Below are 19,322 nucleotides of genomic sequence, written 5' to 3' on the forward strand. Positions count from 1 at the left end.
TTTTTCCTCACAGCATCATGCAATCAGAACAATGGAAGAACCAAGGATCTTGCAGGAATGAAGAACTGAAGGAAATAAGTATTAATCACAAATTAGTGCAAGAGGGAAGCAAGCTTGAAATTCAATAAATCCCAATGATGGATGATCTACAAATAAGATCCCAGTATTTAAGAAGGAAGAGAGGTAGTAGGGAATACCAAACCAACCTATTAGTCGAATGTCAGTAGTGGGAAAAATATTTGAACTCTAACATGAATCATGTAATAACAATGTCTGGAAAGGAATCGTTGGATTGAGTAGAATCAGCACAGATTTGTGAAAAGAAAATCATGTTTTACTAATATATTGGAGTTCTTTGCAGACATGTCTAGCAAAATAGATATGGGTGGGGAGTTGAGTGAATGTGTTGCATTTGGATTGTCTGAACCTTTCAATAAGGTCCAATGCAGGAGGTAAGAAACCATGTTTAGAACACTTGGAGAAGGGGATAATATACTGATATGAATGAAGAACTGGTTATGGGTCAGAAAGCCACAAGTAGGAATAAATAATTCTCTCTCAAATTGGGAGACTGCGAGTTGCGGGTTTTTACAATCTTGGCACATTGTTTCATTACATCCTGGCTGCAATCACTCTGTCAGTGCTAGAGAGGCAAAGTAATATGCTTTGCCTGACTAATCAATAGGAATTTTGGGTTATTTGCTACCGGAATGTTAATTTGTGAGGGATTAGTGATTATACCATTTACTATCATGAGATTTGGAATAGTGGATGGTTTAGAATTCAATTATTTTGCTGATGATATCTGTCAAACAATTAATTAATGTAATAACCAATGACCTTATAATCTTGATGTGTTTTAGATTCAGCAGAATCAGATGCTGCATTAATAGTATGCATTGTTTTCAAGAATTATGATTATAAAAACACTTCACATCAGATATTTGCCAAATAATGGACAGTTTGTAAAATGTTACTTTTTTGTCTATGGCAGCTTCCAGTTCTGGGTAGCCTGCTTTGTCCAGCTGAATGGCAGGAAACAGATCTTCAATCAGGCTGAGGAAAAGTGGCTCATCTTCATCAATCTAGGAAGTAAGTATTTTGCCACTTTAGTATATTTGAAATCTGTAAATAATTTAGAACATAGAACAATACAGCACAAGAACAGGCCCTTCAAGCCACAATGTCTGTGTCGAACATGCTAAGATAAACAAATCTAATCTCATCTCTCTGCTCATGATCCATACCCCTCCATTCTCTCATATCCATGTGCCTATCCAAACCAACTACCGGATATGCCTCCATCACTACCCCTGGCAGCACTTTCCAGGCACCCACAACTCTCTATAGAAAGAACATGCCTCACATATCTCCTTCAAACATTGTCCCTTTTGACTTTAGAGCTATGCCCTCTGGTCTTTGACATTTCCATCCTGGGAAAAAGGTCTTGACTGTCTATCTGTGCCTCTCATAACTGAATACACTCCTATCACGTTTTCTCTCAACCTTCAGCATCCAAGTCTGTCTAATCTTTCCTTGTGGCTAAACCCCCTCCCAATCAGCATTCTGGTAAATCTCATCTCCACCATCTCCAAAGTCTTCACATCGTTCCTGCATTTGGGCGACCAGAACTGCACACAATATTCCAAATGCAGCCAAAGCAGACTTATTGAGCTGCATCATGGCTTCCTGACTCTTATACTCAATTTAGAACTAAATTTAGAACCACATTTTTTCCCCTATGGAGAAATTCATTGCTGTCGCAGAGAAATCTGCAAAAGTATTATTTGTTGCTCTGGAATAAATGAAAATTGCTTTGGATTACAAAACATCCTTGTGTGATTCTTTTCAAATTGGAAAGCGATACATTTTGATCAGTTAATAGTTTTAATATCTTAACATCCAGTAGTTAATAAATAATATACAAAAATCTCTTTAACAACTGCATTACTTGGTTCTGACATTCACTGAAAAGTATTTAATTCTGGCTCAAACAAATATGAAGCAAGTTTTAGGTTGCGCTTTCAAATTACTTCTATTAATCTGTTTTCTTTCAAATATGCACAGTATTGAAACTTACCAATTTAGAGAGGTTCATGTCACGAAGTACACGCATGACAATGGTAGACTCTGTATCATTGGGATTGGCTCTTTTTGCAGCTCCCAGTGTCCGCAACACTGACAGGATGTTACGCAGGCCAAAATCATAATGCACCTAGAGCGGGAAAATTGTGCAAAACTTTATTGATAGGTTATACTTTTGATCCAGTGGTTACAACATGAGTCACCTGCAAGTTGGATTAGTAAGACGTTTTCAAAACTATATCGCAAATCATTAGATCTGCACTCATTTCAGATGCAAATCCCTGCTACATGACATTTATCTGTGATTCACTCTGTAAAATTAAAAAATCATTAAAATCAGAATTTAAATTGTGTAGCTTCTCAAATGTTTTCCCTCAACTGTCAACAAAGTTCTTCATGCACTTTTAAGCATTCACCCTATCAGCTTCAAAAGCTTTGAAGTGCGAGACATTGTAGATTAGGTACAAATAATAATCACGAAATGAAAGTCTTAATTTTTCTGTGATTAATCAATAGTTCCAGTAATATAAATGCTGAACAATATACATCTTAAATTCTGTGAGCAGTAGCAGAATTAAATTAAAATCAAAAACTAAATTACGCTTATTAATTGGAAGTTCAGAAGTGGAAGGCATGAAGTTAAGTTAGCAGCCATTGTAATCAATACTGCTCCCAGAAGGGGAAAAGGAAGATAAATAATTAATTAGAATGTGACATAAACAGATACAGATCATTGTATGATCTGATAAATTGCGAATTTACCCTGTCACTTTGATTAAGTTTGTCACTGACCAGTATTAGCGTGATCTGGCGTACACAAACCTGTTTAGAGAGTTGTTCTTCGCATAATTTGTACAGGGTGAAAAACTTCCTGGCAAGAGTTATGTTGTCAATAAATCCGCAACTAGCAAGCTTAACACGAATAATTATCTGACGATCTGGTACCATCATGGCAACTGAGCGGAAGTTAATCTTCAGATTCTCAGGCAGTTCTTGGCGTCCTGCATAGCCTGGGTTCTACAGATCGAAAAGCATATTTCAGAAACAGAAAAAAATCTCTCTGGGTAATTGAACAACTAAGGAACACATTTTTCATAATTTGGCCCAGTATTTATATGGCCAAATGATAATTTTACCACCACAGAAATTGAATCAATTAGTTGAACCAAATATTATAATAAAATCACTGAATATAACACAACTTCCTATGCAAATTGACATATCAATAATATGTCAAATGGTTCAGTTCGAACCAATGATAAATATTGTTCACAGACTAATACCTTTCTGTGGCAAGTACAAAGTTGGAAATCAGAGACATGGAAAGGAATTGGTTAATATTTTCTTCGTAGAGTGAAAGGAAGGATATTCCAAACTGTTACTGAGGTAATGGTCATTAGAAAGTACAAGATCAAAGCAGGATCATAATATCATATTAATGATGGCTAATGCCAACCAATAATAAGCAGGAAAGATGAGGTTGCATACTTAGGCTCAGGCCAGTCATAAAATTATCTTGTTTGTATGGAGACATGATGTATACATATATATACATATATATACATATACATATACATATATATATACACACACACACACATATATATATATACATATATATATACACACACATATATATATACATCTATACATATATAGACATATACATGTACATACATATATACACACACCCACACACACCAGCTGCACATTGTGTGTTCTAAAGAAATTAAGTGAACGCATTATACCACAGACGTTGATCCAGAATTCTTTTCATCACTGACTGAACATTTCTAAAACTGACCTGTTGAATAATCAGTCTTCCTTGATTTTGGGGGTCTGATTTATTTAATGAACACTGTAAACAAAAATACTGCCAACAGAAAGCTCCTAACAGAAAGCATGCACATGCTATGCCACAAGGACAGAGGGAGCTAGGTGTTCTTGGTTTACCAGAGAGGTGCAGCAAGTAATTAGGTAGGTAAATGACTTACTGGCTGTTATTGCAAGGGGATTGGAGGTTAGAAATATGAGGGGGAAAAAATGTTACAATAAGGCTGCACAGTGCACAGCAGTAAAGTTGCTGCTACAGAATCAGAGACCCATGTTTGATACTTAATATGGGTGCTGTCTGTTACGGAGTTTGTACTTTCCCCCTGTGACCACATGGGTTTCCTTTGGGTGCTCTAATTTCCTCCCACATACCAAAGACATGCAGGTTGGTAGGTTAATTGGCGGCTGTTAATTGTCCCGAGTGTGTAGGATAGAACTAATGTATGGCGGTTGTAGTCGGTGTGAATTCAGTGGGCCAAAGGGCCTGTTTCCACGCTGTATCTCTAAACTAAACTAAACTAAAATTGTACACGGTGCTGGGTGAAGCCACACCTGGAGTACTGCATTCAATTTTGGTCTCCTTATTTAATGAGGGATATAGTGATATTGGAAGCAGTCCAACTAGACTATCACATTAGTCAAACAAGTTGCATCTACATTCTTAAGATGTTCGAAAAATTAGTGGTGAACTTTTTTTAAACATAAATGATCCTCAGGGTAGACGTTGAGATTTCTCCATTTGTGGAGTCCCAGACAAGGGAATATTATTAAATGATAATAGAAGAGTCCTAGAAAGTGTTGCAGAGCAGAGAGAACTAATAGTGCAGGTACGCAGTTCCCAGAAAGTGGCGAAACAGGTGGACAGGATGTTGAAAGAGGCATTTTCATAAATTACCTTCACCAATAAGGGTATTAAGTACATCATGCTACAACTATACAAGACATTGGTTAAAGTCACACTTGGAGGACTATAACAGGTCGCCCTTCGAAAGGAAGAATATCATTAACCTGGTGGGTGAGTGGCCAAGGAGTGACCGTATAGAGGTATACAAAATAATGAGAGATATAGATCAAATGAATGGTCAGTCTTGTTCCCAGGGTAGAGGGCATTGCAAAAGGGAAAGTTTTAAAAGAGATCAGAGGGCAATTCTTCATGCAGAGGGAAATACATATATTGAACAAGCTGCCAGAAGAAGCTGTCAAAGGATATGGGCCAAATGTGACATAATTGGAATATATGCAATATACAATAATTCAGCCTTGTAACCGGATGTGGCAGTCAAGACTAAACATTTACCAGTTCCTTTCTAGTTAGATTAGTTCTGAAGCATTAAAATGGTAGTGCCACAAACCCACTTTTTATCAGCTGACTCAGTAAAAACCAGGAAGTTATCAACAATGAGAAGTTTAAGATTTTTTTCAGTTATGAATTTCTGAAACTCTTCAGCACAGATGGCTGAAGATATTTAAATGAAGTGCAAATCATGTTTTGAAAGATTAGAGAATTCAGGATCATGGAGAAATATCACAGATGATTTGAGCCCTAGGGCAGATCATCCACCATCACACTGAATGGCTTGAGGTGCCAGGTGGCCGGCTCTTGCTCCAATTTTGTGTTCAACTTCAATTCCTAGTTCTTTCTGAGTCAGCTGATAAAAAGTGGGTTTGTGGCACTACCATTTTAATGCTCCAGAACTGAACTAAATAGAAAGTAACTGGTCAATGTTTAGTCTTGACTGCCACATCTGCTTACAAGGCTAAATTATTGCATTTTGAATATATTCCAATTATGTCACATGTGATAATGAACACCCTGTGATTTATGATTACCTAGTTGTACCATTTGTTCAAATGTTCTTACAAAACCCTAGTCTTTTTTTTTAAATATTTTGTACAAACTGAATTTCACTTACCATGGTGAGGAATATTCCAAATTCAGCATTCATTTCGACAGAATCCCCATCCGTGAATATGAAATTTTTCTTGCGTTCCTTTTTACATGTCAATACTATCGCAATTTGCTGAGCAGCCACTGACAAAACCGGCAGGTCAATACGGTTAAATTCATCAAAGCAACCCCAGGATCCAGACTGTGCTAGGCCTATGAAAAGAATAACTCATATTGTACACTTGTTGAATACTGCTGAAAGACTTGCACAATAGATGGAAAATACCCATCAACTTTGAAAAAACTACTTATATGAAATGTTAGCGAAAATTGTTAACCTATATGGAGGCTGCAAATTTAATTGCAAGGGCTTTATCCAAAAGTTTCCAAAAGGCACATTGCATGTTCAAACAACATGTTTCAATGTCCTCTGGCAAATTTGTTTGCAGCTTTTCATTTACATGGTAACAATGCATCTCAAGCTTTCAAAATGTCTGCTTACTGCTCAGTGGTTAATTGCATAGTATTTGCAGTTTCCAATAATGATTTATGCTACAAAATAAAATTCAAATACATCTTTTTTATTCCCTCAAACAATAACATGCCATATATTACAGTTGTTTTATTCAAAAAAATTAATTACCCCCCAAAATAGAGATGCAAGTTTGGACTGGGACAAAATAATAAATAATGGCTAATAAAACAGAAATGTTGGAAATAACGAAGTCAGACAATATCCATGAAAAGAAAAGCCTTGCATTTGAAGATCATTGAATTGAAAAATGACCTTTGCACATATGAAGCATTTTCATTTTTATTCTGCTTTTATTTTAGATTTCTAGCACCTACAATATTCTGCTTTTCAATTAACAATGACAAGATTAAGTCGGACAATTTGCTTCATCTTAGGCAATCTTTTGGGATAAAGGATGAGTTACTCCTTTATGGCTGTGCAGATTCTTCTTGGCTCTTCCAAGGATGGGGCAAGTGATGACTGAAAGGCAGGTGAATGGGGAGTTTGTGAGTTGGTGAGCGTTGGAAAAGCTTTTGCGTGAACGGACAAGGTTCTCAATTCCATCCAAAATGGATCTTTACAACTTTGAACATTCATACGTCAGGGATTTCCAAGAAGGGATGTTGCAATAAAGCCAACATGTTCTTTTGGTTTTATGAGAAGCTCAGTGTGCACATTTAATTGCTTGCACACCATCTAGTGGCCATATAGAGAAGAACAAGTGAATATACCACTAGAGAAAAGGAATAGGTAATGTTTTGGGTCGAGACTATTCTTCAGATCTGAAGAAGGGTCTCAACCCAAAATGTCACCTATTCCTTTTCTCCAGAGATGCTGCCTGACCAATTGAGTTACTCCAGCATTTTGTGTCTTTCTACGGCGTAAACCATCATCTGTAATTCTTTCCTACATAGGTGAATATACCACCTATTTACTCTGTTGGCCACAGAAGAAGAGGAAAGACGGGGAGAAAACAAACACACATTTAAAATCATCGTTGTTAATGTTTGTTTTTATTAAAACAGATCAATATCATCAAAATTTGTATAAATATAATACAATAGCATGTATAAAAATATATTTTTTTACCTTTAAAGATTCTACCAAGACCTCTAAAATCCATTTGATCTGAGCAGTTGAAAACCACAACATACTTCCCAAGGCACCTTCCCATGTCTTTGGTTGTTTCAGTCTTGCCTGTCCCTGCTGGTCCCGCAGGTGCTCCTCCCATGTTCATTCCAAGTGCCTGAGCTAGAGTTATGTAACATCTAAAGAACATAACATAGCACAAGTGTGTTAGACAAGGAGTGTGTAGGAAGGAACAGCAGATTCTCTAAATACTCATCTGGTCAGCTAAACCGAAGATCAACACATAAAGTTGGAGTAACTCAGCGAGTCTGACAGCATCTCTGGAGAAAAGATATAGGTGACGTTTCGGGTCGACATCCTGACTCTCAGTCTGAAAAGGGGTCTTGACCCGAAACATCACCTTTTCTTTTCTCCAGAGATGCTGTCTGACTCGCTGAGTTACTCCAGCTTTTTGAGTCTATCTTGTGTTGGACACGGATTTAACAAATTTAACAATTTAAAAAAATATATATATATTAAATTTTATTAAATTTTAAATAATATTAAAAAATAAAGAAATTTAACAGTAACGGAGTCAGAAATTTGTGAAATTCAGTCTCTCATCAGGATGAGAGTGAATGTCCTCTGCTTATAATCCAGTGAGTTATTGCAACATTGTTACACTGGTTGAAGTTACATAGAAACATAGAAACTAGGTGCAGGAGGCCATTTGGCCCTTCGAGTCAGCACCGCCATTCATTGTGACCATGGCTGATCGTCCACAATCGATAACCTGTGCCTGCCTTATCCCCATATCCCTTGATTCCACTAGCCCCTAGAGCTCTATCTAACTCTCTCTTAAATCCATCCAGTGATTTGGACTCCACTGCCCTCTGTGGCAGAGAATTCCACAAATTCACATCTGAATGAAAAAGTTCCTTCTCACCTCAGTTTTAAATTGCCTCCCCATTATTCCCCAAATTTAATATTTTGATGAACACATCTCCCCAATTTATGTTAATTATCCTCATCCAAAGTCTCGACACAAATGGATTTCACATTTTCATCCTTGGGGTACTGTGCATGGCTGCACTATTATCTGCACAAGATATCAACTTAGTTAAGCCTACTGCTTGGTCATCAACAGGAATTAGATTTGAATAAATGAAACTTGTTCCACAATCATTATTACTGCACCAGTCATGGAACTCTCCCCGGAGGCACGGATTTTCTTAATAAGGCAATGACAAATGATGAATGCAATAGATGAAATTCGTGCAAATTATAAGTTTACAGATTCAAATCATTTTTGCAACAAGATCAGACACCAAAGAAGTTGAAAGCCAACCACACGTTGCTGGTGGGATCAAATTTTGTTTGATTCGACACTCTTCTGCTTCCCAATTAAACAGTGGTCTTTATTATGAAGCAGTTCTTCAAAGATATTTGTTTTTTTTAATTACTAACTCTATTAAACATAGAAAATAGGTGCAGGAGGAGGCCATTCGGCCCTTCGAGCCAGCACCGCCATTCATTGTGATCATGGCTGATCATCCACAATCAGTAACCTATGCCCAACTTCTCCCCATATCCCTTGATTCCACTAGCCCCCAGAGCTCTATCTAACTCTCTCCTAAATCCATCCAGTGATTTGGCTTCCACTGCCCTCTGTGGCAGAGAATTCCACAAATTCACAACTCTCTGGGTGAAAAAGTTTCTTCTCACCTCAGTTTTAAATGGCCTCCCCTTTATTCTAAGACTGTGGCCCCTGGTTCTGGACTCGCCCAACATTGCGAACATTTTTCCTGCATATAGCTTGTCCATTCCTTTTATAATTTTATGTTTCTATAAGATCCCCTCATCCTTCTAAACTCCAGTGAATACAAGCCTAGTCTTTTCAATCTTTCCTCATATGTCAGTCCCGCCATCCCAGGGATCAATCTCGTGAACCTACACTGCACAGCCTCAATTACAAGGATGTCCTTCCTCAAATTAGGAGACCAAAACTGTACACAATACTCCAGATGTGGTCTTACCAGGGCCCTATACAACTGCAGAAGAACCTCTTTACTCCTATACTGAAATGCTCTTGTTATGAAGGCCAACATGCCATTAGCTTTCTTCACTGCCTGCTGTACCTGCACGCCAACTTTCAGTGACTGGTGTACAAGGACTCCCAGATCTCGCTGCACTTCCCCCTTACCTAACACCATTGAGATAATAACCCGCCTCCTTGTTTTTGCCGCCAAAATGGATAACCTAACATTTATCTATATTATACTGCATCTGCCATGCATCTGCCCACTCACTCAACCTGTCCAGGTCACCCTGCAACCTCCTAACATCCTCTTCACAGTTCACACTGCCACCCAGCTTTGTGTCATCTGCAAACTTGCTAGTGTTGCTTTTAATTCCCTCATCCAAATCATTAATATATATGGTACACAATTGAGGCCCCAACACCAAGCCTTGCGGCACTCCACTCGCCACTGCCTGCCATTCTGAAAAGGACCCGTTTACTCCTACTCTTTGCTTCCTGTCTGCCAACCAATTTGCTATCCATGTCAACACCCTACCCCCAATACCATGTGCTCTAATTTTGCTCACCAATCTCCCGTGTGGGACCTCATCAAAGGCTTTCTGAAAGTCTAGATACACTACATCACTCACCAGATGAGTATTTAGAGAACTTTGTTAATTTTACTTTTCAGATGGCACTTTTCCCCATTTCTTAATTAAGTTTACACTGTATACTGTACCTTACTTTTATAGAGCTCTTAAGGATAGCGGAGTGAGGGGGTATGGGGAGAAGGCAGGAACGGGGTACTGATTGAGAGTGATTTTATTGAATTGCCACGTGTACATAGTTATAAGTATTGCTTAGTTATTGTTGATGTGTTTAGCTGATGGATTGATTTTGCTATTGATGTTGCTATTTAGCTATTGTTACTCCTGCTATTAGGGGAAATGCACTCAAGAATTATATGGTATTGTGGTCAATCTGTATTTACTCCACGACATTTATGTAAAGACGATCAGATGATGTGCAGAGGAGACAAAGGCACAATACCCTGGAAGGCAGAAGGAATAGGACCCTGCTCAGGATAGTTTAATGGTTTAATAAGACCAGAGCTAAACAATTGAGAGACCAAGCCTATTGGGTTGTACCCTGTGGACATGCTTTGTGCCAGCTTAATTTCCAATGCCTGACAGATGAATTTAGTTTTCCATGTAAGAAGCAGCAGCCGTATCAGGGTCGATGTAGACGAACTCGAGGGTTACATCAGTCGTCCCTACGAGAGGAGATGAGGGGAAGAATAGACTGGGAAAAATTGGAGGTTACATGGGAATTTTGTTTTTGTCTTTCAGTCCAGGTATTTTTAAATTCATGTTACAAGTTGACAAAGCTTTTAATCAGGCGTAGCAACGTCATGGTGAACTATTTTATGGATAACACCTTTCCTTACTCCTATTCCGTGCACGCTTTACTATTGACTTATTTACTGCCTAGTATTGAGAGCGATAACCATTTGCTCGGAGGGTGAGCTGGTGCTTTAGTACACCAGGTCTGCCCGGTTCTTTTTGAATCACTCACAGAGCCCTGGCTCCAATAATTGGTGTACGGATTATGACAACCGACCAGATGACTGTGGATTTCAATGTTTTAATGGGTGGTCCTTGAGACCCTATCTTAATCAAACACAGGAGAATTGGCCCCGGATACAAGTTAATTCTCCTCATGACTCTCCAGAAACACCAATAAATACAACTTGTTTCTGTAGAATGGGATCTAGACCAAATGAAGTTGGTCTGTCTGTGGGATTCAGCACATGCACCCATATCAGTACTGCAGTTCCCCCAAGACCTCTTAATGGGACTTACTTAAAATGTGGGAGCTGAGCATATGTCTGGTTACCAGGACTTTCGCCACGGTATGATCAGGGATCTTATGAGACCTGGACAGGGTGCTGTTATCTAGCTTTTGTGATCCCACCTTTACGAATCATAAATCATCCTCTGCAGCATCCAGAGTGGAGCTCTAATCGAGCTGTATCGGAGTTTGAGGGGTTTTGGTGGCTAATATTCCCGAGATGGGGAACCGCTCGGGCGGGAACTAAAATTTGAAACTTAGCTAGTGCCCTGGAACAATTAGCAAATTGTACCGCTGATGGACTGTACGAGACTCAGGAACAAATAGGCCAGTTAACAAATGAAATGGTGGCCCTGCGTCTTGTCGCTCTCCAGAATCGTATGGCTCTAGATTTCCTGCTAGCCAAGAGAGGGGGTACCTGTGCTATGATAGGGCAAGAATGTTGTACATTTGTACCAGATGTATCCTCTAATATCACCAATATCGTGGGGCATGTGAAGGAGGTTATAGAAAGAGCATTTAGCGTTTGAGCCCTCTGAGGGGGTGCTGTGAACTGTTTATGTATGTGCTGTTATGTTTGTGTGCCATTGTATGTTTGTTCTTAGTACCTGAACTGATGTACAGCGCTTTGGTCAATGTGGGTTGTTTTTAGATGTGTTATACAAATAAAATTGACTTGACTTGACTAAGAAAATAGGGGCAGATTTAGCCCAAGATCGAATTAATGCTTCAGGATGGGATTGGTTTAGTTTAGGATATGTGTGGGGGCCGATTCTCCATTATGGCAGTATCATTGCGTTAATTGTTGTGATTCTGTTAATCTGTTATTGTTTCAGTCCATGTATATGCCAAATATTTGTCAATCAACCACTTTAAAAGACTGTGATTATAGTATAATCAAAGAGGGGATGTAAGGGCTCAAATTCAGCGTAGCCATGTGGGTTTTATTGCAGGGGTGTTAAAAAGGTGTAAAAGCTCCAGCTCGATTATGTTGCCAGGACATCCTGTTTATGGCTAAGGGTATCCTTTGATATGGGCAACTGGCTTTAAGGCTTTGATGGTTAGCCATCCTTTGAAGTGTTAAGAAGAACAACTTGCCATATGGACTGCCCTCTGTTCCCAAGAAAGAAGAGGTCACGATGGACACAACGGACACGGAGGTCCCGAAAGACACAAAGATTTATAGGACATTGTAAAACTTGCCATATAAGGTAGCAACAGGAAATGTACTGACACATGTATTTCGGGTATAAATATGTGTAATTGTTAGCATTCGGGGAGAGAGACTACACTAGCTTCCTAAGCGTTTCTAAACGCTTCGGTTTCTAGACTCTCTCCCACCTGGGTGAGTAGAATAAAGAGGTTAAACGAATTCGGTTGTCTGCCTGTTTTTTCTAATAGGCCACAGACTACAACACCACTGTTGCAAAAGCATGTTAAAGTTGGGTGTTGTGCAGTGAAGAATAGCTCTAACGCCAAACTTGCACAGCTGTTCAAAGCCTTTTGAAAAAGCTACAAGACAAGGACCAGGATAGATTACACACCATTTGCTGGGATAAGTGTAGACCAAACATTACTTAAGAAACTGCAAAACAAGCAGGCCCACTTGATCAACAAATAGCGTATACCATCTACAAGAAGTACTCCAACAACTCACCGAGGTTCGTCTGACATTACCTGCAAAATATGAAGTCTGAAGAAGACCCCATATTATGGTAAAGGATCTCCAAAATAAAATGCTAAACTCTGTTTCTTTTTCCACTGATGAAGCCTGAGCTGCAACTGTTTCCAGCACTTTGTTTTTATTTCAATCCTCCAAAACATGAAACCTCTTCCATCAAGAAACACATCATTAGAAAACATATGGGACCACAAAGGCCTAGAAATAATTTCACAAGTTGGTTCAATATCACTACATCCAATTCTTCGAACTTCTGACATTCAAGAACTGCATTCCATAGACTGACAGCAGCCCTCCACCACATTTTCAATGGGAATAAGGGATGGCTAACAAATATGGCACTCAGTAACATCCGTATTCTGTTAATTAAAAAAATAAAAACAGCAGTATTAAGTGTTTCAGTTGCCCACCTGTCAGTAAGGGGTGTGATAACCAATCTGTCTGTACAGCCCAGAAATTCATTCTGATAAACAAATCCAACATCGGTAATGTTGATTAGCATTCTGTCGGAGTCTTCATTAAAATAAAATCTGCACTGTTTTAGCCATTCAAAATCTGTACGACTTTTGACATGTTGACGACACTGCAAAACAGACACATTAAAAAAAAACACAATTTGCCTTTGTTATTTCCTTTATCTTTAATTCTTAAATTGAGAAAATAACAGGGGCTGCAATTGCATTGCCCATAATATAGCATTAAAACCATGCTAAATGATAGAATTGTGTTTGATTGACTCAGTGCCTTTCAAAGCCAATTTCCATGCAAGAATATCTGTGTGCATCAGTTATGATTTCCCCAGAAATGAACGATACTGAGGATATATTTTATTTTTCAATCATTGTGAAAGTCTCATCAAAGATGAATTTGATGATTCAAGTTAACGAGACAAGACTTAATTATAGAGGCAAACTATTTAACTTAATTCCTACCAGGTCATCAAAGATATCTCGCTGGTGCACATGGATAGTGATAAGAGTCTCATATTTCACACGCTCTATTGCACTCAAATCCTTTGTTGTCATGCCAATTAAGATGTTCAGCAATTCTAAGAATGATTGATTGGTCTGTTGCATAATCTTTCGGTCATATTTGGCATTGGTTAGTGCTTCTTCTGAATCTCTTGTCCAAATCATTTGAATTCCAAGCAACCCAACCTTTAGGAAGAAAAATAAAATATACAGATTGACACAATCTGACATTGGTAGTGATTCTTAAATATCTCATGTTAGATAATGGATGTAACATAAAATTCTAAACTCAAAGCTATTCCAGTCAGTTTATCTCTAATGATAACATTTAAACAAATAGGACCTACTTTTCTTTAAATTATTATTTTTACTTGATTTGATGCATAAAAACATAAATATATGCCTTTATAAATGAAATGGTAGCGTTACCTAGTCACATATTCCAATTGCAAATAAATTGAGAATACATTGCAATATTTTAACAAGTATACCTGTGCTGGATAATAATTAAGAAACTCAGTCAGTTGGAAACCAGTGTCTTGAATGCTCACAGATGCAGAACGGATGACCAAATGGAGTGATTTCTGAGATTGCAACAGTAAAGCATTTAGCCAGACCTCTACATTTCCTTCTGCCATAACAGGTTTATCCAGTTCAATTATTTCACCCTCGCGTGAAGACACAGCCAAAATACGATCATACACCTGTTAATAAAGATATATTGACTTCATTATGTCTCAAATTTGCTGCATAATCATATCCCATGTCTTAACTTCAACTCAACAGGCCTCCAGTTAACTAGTTTAATGGCTCAGAAATAATGAATTTCAAATTGTATTGATCACTGCACCTGAGCTACTATGAGAGAGAGTTTAATGCCCATATCTCAGCAAGAAGCAAGATCTAATTTCAATAGACTTGGCCAGGCGCTAATTTGACACTGCTCAATTTTCAGTTAATTTGAAGGATTGAATGCAACAGCAGCAACCTCGTTAAATACCTGGTATTATGCTTCCTGACCTGCCCATGCACAGGTATATGCACCAAAGAGGACAATAAATAGAATTAAAGTTACTGTTTCTTTTTACATTGAATGATAAATGCTTCATTTTAATTATCTGTTTCTTCACCTTACCCGGTCATGGAAACGGACAGTTTTGATGTTGTCAAAAACGTTCAGTAGGTGTGCTTGAATGGTGTGGGAATCCGAAGCCTGACCAAGGATTTCAAGGAGGGCTGGATCAGATACAAAAAAGAATCGAGGAAAAAGGAGTCTTTTCTTTTCAAGGTACCTATGAGTAGAAAGTAAAGCAATAACTAATAGGTAGACAAGAAGAGGACAACTTTATCTGAAGAAGGGTCTCGACCCGAAACGTCACCCATTCCTTCTCTCCAGAGATGCTGCCAGTCCCGCTGAGTTACTCCAGCTTTTTTGTCTTTCTTTGGTTTAAACCAGCATCTGCAGTTCCTTCTTACACAGAAATCATTTAACGTGCTTTTAAACAAAGTGATTGAAAATTATATAGCTCATCTAGGGAAAACAAATAGAAATGTTTTGCAGCACAGTTATTTTAACATACAAAATTTAAATTAAATAATGTTACTGGTGTAGCATTGTAAAATCCATGAACACCGTTACTAATCTAACCTTACAATGTTACAACCAAGTGTCATAATTTAAGTGCCTCACACATTTCAAAAAATGAAGTCCGATTTTAAAATTAAAATCTGGTCTGAACCAATATCATGGTTATTGTTCTGACCACAACATGAGGACAAATGAGGACAGCTCAGTAGATTAAAGACTTACCCTGTCAATGACTTCTGACAGATTTCCAGTTGTTCTAATAAATGTGGTAAAAGTTGTCCCATGGTTTCATCACCTACACAGCAATGCACTACATTTGGGGTCTCACGAGCCCGAGTCATGATTTTCACCCAAGATTTGTCGATGTTTGAAAAACGTTTGGCTTCCTTAAGTTATAGCAGAATGACAAGGGAAAAAAATCATTGGCAAAATTACAAGTTCCTTATCAATAGACATTATCCACATTGTCATTAGAAAATCCTCCAACAGTCCCCCATTATCTTCTCTTGTTCCTAATGTGCATAATTGTTGCAACCAACCTTCCAATTGTCCAATATATTTCACTCGCATTTCCTGTTTGCAACTTATTTTTCATGATCTTTCTCTGCTCGACACTGCAGTTCATCAACTCTTATTTCTTGTCTGATTTTCAGGCTTGACACACACTTCATATTTATCTATTATTACTTATCATAAAACTAAATAGGCAAGGCATAAGTTATTGTTTGTCAAGTAGAAACGAGGAACTGCAAATGCTGGTTTACAAAAGAAGATACAGAATGCTGGAGTAGCTCAGCAGATCAGGCATACAAAGGAAGACACAAAGTGCAGGATTAGCTCAGCGAGTCACGCACATACTAGCTGAGCTACTTCAGTACTCTGTGCCTCCTTTTGTATGTGTTGCTAATGGTAAAGCCACGGGACATGCCCAGCAGATCAGACTTACAAAAGAACTAAGCAAACATGATGACATGCAGAAATGGCCAGCTCAGATACAGACCAAAAGAAAGTTATCTAAAGTTGGAGAATTTGATATTGAATCCTGTAAGATGCAACATGCCCAGACAAAACACTTCATTATTTCTGAAATCCATGCTGGGCCTTGTTGTAACAATAGAAAAGACCACAAACCGAAAATTCAAAGACTGGAAGTTTGATGGTGAATTAAAGTGGCAGAAAATAAAGTATAAGCCAATAGGCAGGCCAAACAGCTTTTCTTCACAAGGCTATCAGAGACCTCATGTATAAGTATTGGAATACTGTAAAATATAATGTTTGTAATGCAGTCATAAATATTAAAGTAGATACATTATCCCAGCACCTATGTTCCTGAGAGATCAGATCTAGCATATTCCACAATTTATAAATTAGTCTACCACAATGTCATCAATTTGGCAGATTTCAAAGGTAGAATTTCATATTGTAAAAATAAATCCTAATAATTTCTTCAACCTAAACAATCTTAGAATTTTAGACAAGCATAACTCTACCCAGCCAGTTCCATACCTTAGGGAGCTGTTTTGCAATATCTCCACCCACAAAAACTGCCTCCAAATAAATCCATAGATTCTGCACAGTCATCCAGTTCTCAATTATATCAGTTGTGTTAGACAGATTGTGAACCCATTTTTGAATCTGTGCCTTGAAAGGGGTATTGTACCTGTCATGAAATAAGAATAAAATCAAATCTTTATGCAAAATAACCGCATTTGTACAATTTATTTTCTGCACTGCCCATTTTATAAACATTTTGTTAATTTAAAGCTAATCTAAAAGATTAGCCTTCACAATACAAAGCTTGAAAGAAATCTTGATCAATAGATGAAAATTTGTCTGCAATCAACAACGAATTAAACTGAAACAAATGATCCTTTGTGCACATAACTAACCTGTTACTCATCAATGATCCGAGGACCATTAAACTGTCTTCCATACTGGCAATGATTTCTGACGTACTGTCCCCTCTCAGCAAAAGCTCACCACGTGTTTTGAAACTGGCAAAAGTGAATGTTTTGCAATCCCATTCTGCAATAACTTGTTTTAATTTCTGCTCAATGTCTTTCTCTTTCACAGCACTAATGCAAATATCCTGCAATAATCCAAAGAAACAAAGAAATCTCAACTCGTAGGCCTTGTTTGAGTATAGGTATGCAAATACAGACTATATGCGAATGATTGAAATAACCATCGTGAAACCAAAATGTTGTTTTTCAAATATGCACAACCACATGACGAATGCTTAAATATTCTGTTGTTTAAATACGATTTAAACATCAGTTTGAATACTGGTAATAAACATTAAAGAACTGCAGATGTTATAAAGCTGGAATAAAAACAGAAACGATCAGCAGGTCAGGGAGCATTTATTCCTTTGCGTGTTCCCTCTCTCTTTCCACATTCATCTATCTACTAAATGACTTCTTCAGCATCTTATCATGTAATTGTAGTCACACCCAACATGGCATATTCCCTTTGTTTTATCCATTCCCCCACCTCTTTGAAAGTTAAAACTATCTTGTTTTCCCTTTTACACCAGTTCACAAAGAGTCTTCAACCTGAAATGTCATCTATTTTTCTTTCCACAGATACTGCCCGACCTCCTCAGTGTTTCCTACACTGTCTCTCTATATCTTGGAATAACATATGTGCCACGTAATTAAAGTCCATGAGTGCACTTGAGAAAGTTTAGCTTTTGAGAGTCATGGCACAATCTAAGTTCAACAAACGTTTAAAAACTGTAAAAGCAAAACAACTGACACATTGTCAGACACAAAATGCTGGAGTAACTCAGCAGGGACATAAAGGGCTTAGCCCCTGACTTTGTTGTGTCTCGTTTCCAATTAATTTCAAATTAATAATGAAGATCTCCCATATATTCATTTTACGATTGTAAATCCTGATGACTTAATAAAAAGATATAGCAAATTAAGAGGACAGACTTCCAATGGGCATCTTCTAAAAAAAAAGGTAATTTACTCATATTATTTTACTTTAAGAAACATTTGTTGATTCTAAGATCTCAACAATTCATAAATTAGTTAAATATTGATGTTTATTCTTGCAGAAAGTAAAATATTTTATGATAACGATTAATTATTCACATTATTTCATTAAGCTCTAAAAAAACCTTGCATTATTTAACATAAAACAAATACCTCAATCTCCTCTTTATATTTCAGTATTGAGGCTTCCATAATGTTTTTCAACTTGAACATTTCACTTTCTACATCAAAACTATGCCCTGTAGTTTCTGCAATTCGTTTCCAGTGTCGTGGCATCATAGCTTTGTTAGACATGTGCTCTAACAGTGGGCAGCATTCATTGAAATCCTCAATGGTTTGCTTTAAATCCAGGAATGCTTGCCATTCTTTCAAAGCACGTGGAAGCTTGCGACATCTGAAGTACAAATAATTGCGATGCAGATTGAAGAAAGGTAACCAACATTCAAAAATAAGTTCATAATGTTAGCTTGTTTCATTTGACATGGCAGAACTCAGCTGTACGTACCTTGAGTTGGTGGATGGAATTGAGTGCTTTCCTTTCAGGCAGTCTTTTGGAGTCAAGTATAAGTGCAATTTTTAGATTTCACAAGGAGGGAGGGAAACTGCAGGTCTTTACATTTTATGAACCCATGAAATGTGATGTTTGTGCATCCATCTGCGTAGTTTTACAACTGACCACAATTCACCCAAAACTGGGACATGCAAACAGCATGCAACAATAAAAATCTGATAAACAAATTTCCTCAAGGTTCCTCAAAGTCTCAAGTCTCTCGATAAAATTTACTTAAAGTTTTCTCACAATCATCCCACTTAAGTACCTT

The 19,322-nt window shown here is 37.7% G+C and overlaps 1 protein-coding gene across 1 annotated transcript in view; it reads right to left on the minus strand.

Annotated features, from left to right (window-relative positions):
- dnah5 (dynein, axonemal, heavy chain 5) overlaps positions 1-19,322 on the minus strand; it is a 178,979-nt gene that overhangs the window by 81,884 nt on the left and 77,773 nt on the right. Inside the window, exons 28-40 of the mRNA XM_078420238.1 lie at positions 18,655-18,895; positions 17,389-17,588; positions 17,006-17,159; positions 15,722-15,885; positions 15,047-15,203; positions 14,403-14,615; positions 13,873-14,097; positions 13,351-13,523; positions 7,410-7,588; positions 5,832-6,019; positions 2,908-3,102; positions 2,081-2,215; positions 978-1,085 (exon numbers count right to left, since the gene is read on the minus strand). Of these exons, the coding sequence (XP_078276364.1) occupies positions 978-1,085; positions 2,081-2,215; positions 2,908-3,102; positions 5,832-6,019; positions 7,410-7,588; positions 13,351-13,523; positions 13,873-14,097; positions 14,403-14,615; positions 15,047-15,203; positions 15,722-15,885; positions 17,006-17,159; positions 17,389-17,588; positions 18,655-18,895 (2,332 nt within the window). The remainder of the gene's footprint in view (positions 1-977; positions 1,086-2,080; positions 2,216-2,907; positions 3,103-5,831; positions 6,020-7,409; positions 7,589-13,350; positions 13,524-13,872; positions 14,098-14,402; positions 14,616-15,046; positions 15,204-15,721; positions 15,886-17,005; positions 17,160-17,388; positions 17,589-18,654; positions 18,896-19,322) is intronic.

This window comes from Rhinoraja longicauda, chromosome 2, assembly GCF_053455715.1.
Source record: "Rhinoraja longicauda isolate Sanriku21f chromosome 2, sRhiLon1.1, whole genome shotgun sequence".
Classification (NCBI taxonomy): Eukaryota; Metazoa; Chordata; class Chondrichthyes; order Rajiformes; family Arhynchobatidae; genus Rhinoraja; species Rhinoraja longicauda.